At 46.6% G+C, this 4,420-nt stretch overlaps 1 protein-coding gene across 1 annotated transcript in view; it reads left to right on the top strand.

Moving 5' to 3' along the window:
- Positions 1 to 4,420, top strand: part of MSRB2 (methionine sulfoxide reductase B2) — a 26,484-nt gene extending 22,064 nt beyond the window's left edge. Inside the window, exons 4-5 of the mRNA XM_011991319.1 lie at positions 2,774 to 2,921; positions 4,201 to 4,420. Of these exons, the coding sequence (XP_011846709.1) occupies positions 2,774 to 2,921; positions 4,201 to 4,305 (253 nt within the window). The 3' untranslated portion in view covers positions 4,306 to 4,420. The remainder of the gene's footprint in view (positions 1 to 2,773; positions 2,922 to 4,200) is intronic.

Here is a 4,420-nt window from a genome sequence, read left to right as displayed (position 1 = left end):
CCAGCACTCTGGGAGGCCGAGGCGGGCGGATCACGAGGTCAGGAGATCGAGACCATCCTGGCTAACACGGTGAAACCCCGTCTCTAGTAAAAAATACAAAAAATTAGCCAGGTGTAGTGGCGGGCACCTGTAGTCCTAGCTACTCAGGAGGCTAAGGCAGAAGAATGATGTGAACCCGGGAGGCGGAGCTTGCAGTGGGCCGAGATCGTGCCACTGCACTCCAGCCTGGGCGACAGAGCAAGACTCCATCTCAAAAAAAAAAAAAACTCCTGAGCTCAAGTGATCCACCCGCTTCCACCTCCCAAAACGCTGGGATTATAGGTGTGAGCCACCATGCCCAGCAAAATCTGAAACTTTTTGAGAACCAACATTAGACTCAAAGGAAATGCTCATTGCAGTATTTCAGATTAAGGATGCTTAACCGTCAGGTAAAATGCAAAATTCAAAAAGATCTGAAATCCAAAACACTTCTGGTCCTAAGCATTTCAGATAAGGGGCACTCAACCTATATTAAAAAAAAAATTAATGCACACGTTTTTAAATTCTCAGTTATAATTTATAATTTGTTAAATGTTGGCATATGTAACTCATAGACAAAAGCTCTCAGCAATCCCTATTAATTTTGGGGACACAGAGGGGACGTGAGGGGTGCTGACCCCAAAATGTTTGAGAATTGCTGCATTACACAGTTGTTTCTGTGGGAGTTTGTGCTGTCAGCTAGGCTTCCTTCTGTGGGTGGCAAGTCACCCAGGTGCCGAGGCAAGAGACTGAGGGCACGAGCTGTTCCAGTACAATAAAATATATAAAATAAGAATAGTTATACTAGATATAGATAATAGATTATATATGAATATCATTAATCAGTAGTTTGTAGCGATTACTCTTCATTCCAGTATTACAATAATCCTCGCTCTACAATCATAACCTAGGAAAAATCAGGCCATAGAGAGATAGGAGCTGAGGGGACATAATGAGAAGTGACCAGAAGACAGGAGTGCGAGCCTTCTGTTATGCCCGGGCAGGGCCACCAGAGGGCTCCTTGGTCTAGCGGTAATGCCAGCATCTGGGAAGACGCCAGTTGCCAAGCGGACCGTGGTCTAGCGGTAGCGTCAGTGTCAAGGAAAAACACCCGCTACTTAGCAGACCGGGAAAGGGAGTCTCCCTCTCCCCGGGGCAGTTCAGAGAAGACTCTACTCCTCCACCTCTTGTGGAAGACTCTACTCCTCCACCTCTTGTGCCCGCAGTTATCTGTCTCCCTGTAATGCTGTGCTTCAGTGGTCACGCTCCTAGTCCGCCTTCATGTTCCACCCTGTACACCTGGCTCTGCCTTTTAGATAGCGGTAACAAATTAGTGAACGTACTAAAGGTCTCTGATATGCAGAAATAATGGCGTAAGCTGTCTCTCTCTCTCTCCTCTCTTTCTCTCTGCCTTGGCTGCCAGGCAGGGAAGGGCCCCCTGTCCGGTGGACACGTGACCCACGTGACCTTACCTATCATTGGAGATGGCTCACTCTCCTTACCCTGCCCCTTTGTCTTGTATCCAATAAATAAGAGTGCAGCCTGGCATTCGGGGCCACTACTGGTCTCCGCGTCTTGGTGGTAGTGGTCCCCCAGGCCCAGCTGCCTTTTCTTTTATCTCTTTGTCTTGTGTGTTTATTCCTACAATCTCTCATCTCCGCACATGGGGAGAAAAACCCACTGACCCTGTGGGGCTGGACCCTACATCCTTCTGTGTTCATCGTCTAGGGATTTCATTCTTTGCCACTTTTTCTTCTTAGATTAGTTTGTTTTGTTCGTTTGTTTTTTGGCTGGGTCTAACATTCAGTTCTTCTCTTTCTTCCTTAGAGAGAGAGAGAGCCATTTCCTTGCCACAGCAATTTTTGAAGTCTATTTTCCCAGTGCCATTTAAGGGGGCTCATCCATCAGAGCACTGAGAGGGTGGGTCTTTGGTGAGCGGATTTACCTGCTGTCCTTCTTCTCCTTGTGCCAGCATCATGAGTCCTTGGGAGACTTCTGGAGGGCTAGGTTTCACTGCAGTTATTGATGCCAGGTACCCGGGTGTATTAATTAATCATCATCATCATCATCACCATCACAGCAAGAATTCTGGGCACTTATCATGTGCTCAGCCCTGTGCTAAGCTTTATATCACACTTCACAGAGTTCCCCTCAAATCCTCAAAACAGCCCTGTAGTGTAGATACTATTCCCATTTGCTAGGTGAGCAAACTGAGGCTTCAAGGGCTGTGGTTTCACACAGCTAAGAAGTTGCCAGAGGCAGCTTTTGAATCCCTGGTCAGGCTTCTGTGTTTAGATAACCTGAAATTCCTGTTGCTAAGCATGACTTTCTCATCAGACCTTACACTTCCGTGTTGCACCAAGAAGATGATGACTTCCTCCGACCATTAGTATTTCGTTTTGATTTCTCCTTTTTTGACATTTTCAACACATGGGTTTGATCTGTGTTACCTAATATGCAACGCAGTTCACAAAGCACCATGTGTTTTTAGATCCTTGTTGGACATCCAGAAAGAAGGCTTTAGCATCAAAGGATCAAGAAGTCCTTTCACTTCGAGAGGCAATGGCTTCAATAGTGAAGGTGCAGTGTGGACGATTCCCGGGGGACTGACTGTCACATAGCTGGGTGTGGGATCTGGCAGAGGAGAGTTGAAATACATCCTGTTCCCTGGAACAACACGTTGGGGCATGAAACCCTCTTGGCATGTTAATGACACTGTCATTAGCAGCTGTAGTATCATTTATGTCTTCCACAGTTCTGAGAAAAAGTACTGCTCTGGCACTGGGTGGCCTTCGTTTTCCGAGGCCCATGGTACGTCTGGCTCTGATGAAAGCCACACAGGGATCCTGAGACGTCTGGACACCTCGTTAGGATCAGCTCGCACAGAGGTCGTCTGCAAGCAGGTGAGATTTCTTATTTTGTTTTACTTTCCCTGATGCTGCCCCAAGTGCCACAAACAGCTCCCTTGTTCTTGGCAAATCAGGTGTCCTTTTCTAGGGGTACTTTTGTCTTCAGAACACGTGGGATTCCCTTTTTGTTTTGTGTTGTTTTGAGACAGAGTCTCGCTCTGTTTTCCAGGCTGCAGTGCAGTGACACGATCTCAGCCCACTGCAGCCTCTACCTCCTGAGTTCAAGTGCCTCAGCCTCCCAAGTAGTTGAGATTACAGGTGCCTGCCACCACACCCAGTAAATTTTTGTATTTTTAGTAGAGACGGGGTTTCGCCATATTGGCCAGGCTGGTCTCAAACTCCTGACCTCAAGTGATCCACCTGCCTCGGCCTCCCAAAGTGCTGGGATTACAGGCCTGGGCCACTGCACCCAGCCCAGAACACATGGGGTTTCTACACATGACAGTAATGATCACTCTCTCCCTTCTGGGCACTGTGAGAAAGAGAAAAGGCTTCTCCAGCTTCTCTCTAATGTGGCTGTTCCTGGTTCTAGCCTTCCATAGAGATGAGAACAGAGGTAGGATCTTCACCTTCTTTTGAGCAGGGATAAGGAGCAGGAAGCCCTTATCCTGCCATAGTGGCTGGCATCTCATCTTTGACTTACCCAGTGTGGCTGGCACCTCCATCTCCCCAACCTTCTTTTGCACCCTGCAGCATGTCACTGGCCGGCAGAGCAATGCTGCGGGTGACATCACCATCTGTGCCTTCTGTGAGCCCAGTAGGAGAGAGTGGCTTAAATCCAGATCACAAATTCATTTTGATATCCTTAGCTGCTCACGTTTTCTGACTCATGGGTTTTGTAAAACACTAGAGGCAAGCTGATTAAGATAGCGTGGTTTTGCCTTAAGTGATAAATAATAATAATACACTGGGTACTACAATATTATTCAGTACTTACCCAGGAATTATGTTAATGCTTTGCGTGCAATATATCAATTAATTGTCCCCACTGCTCTCTTATGTAGGTATGATAATTATCCCCATTTTTAGATGAGTAACTCTAAAGGCCCAAATTTAATAACTCGCTCACATCCTATTGATAAAGTAAAACTATTTACCGTGACTGTGTTCTGCTTTCTTTCATTTCTTAATTTAATTCGGATGCAATAGACTTTTCTCCTAACACAGATGTCAGACTCCAGAGTGGAGTGATTTTGGGGGGGTTCGTCTGTCTGGTTTTACATAAAGAGCTTTGTTTGCATTTGGAGATGACAGAGGCTTCTGTCCTTTGCAGTGTGAAGCTCATCTAGGTCACGTGTTTCCTGATGGACCTGGACCCAATGGTCAGAGGTTTTGCATCAACAGTGTGGCTCTGAAGTTCAAACCAAGGAAACACTGACCGTCTTCAAGAGTCCCGTTCCCTTGCCACCCCTTCATGCGCACTCTCAATTTCCATAATTCACTTGAATGACTTGCTTTGTTTGCAATAAAACTGGCCTGAGTTTGCTGCTGTC

Source organism: Mandrillus leucophaeus, unplaced genomic scaffold (genome assembly GCF_000951045.1).
Source record: "Mandrillus leucophaeus isolate KB7577 unplaced genomic scaffold, Mleu.le_1.0 Scaffold394, whole genome shotgun sequence".
Lineage (NCBI taxonomy): Eukaryota > Metazoa > Chordata > Mammalia > Primates > Cercopithecidae > Mandrillus > Mandrillus leucophaeus.
This window is presented reverse-complemented; position numbering and strand designations above follow the sequence as displayed.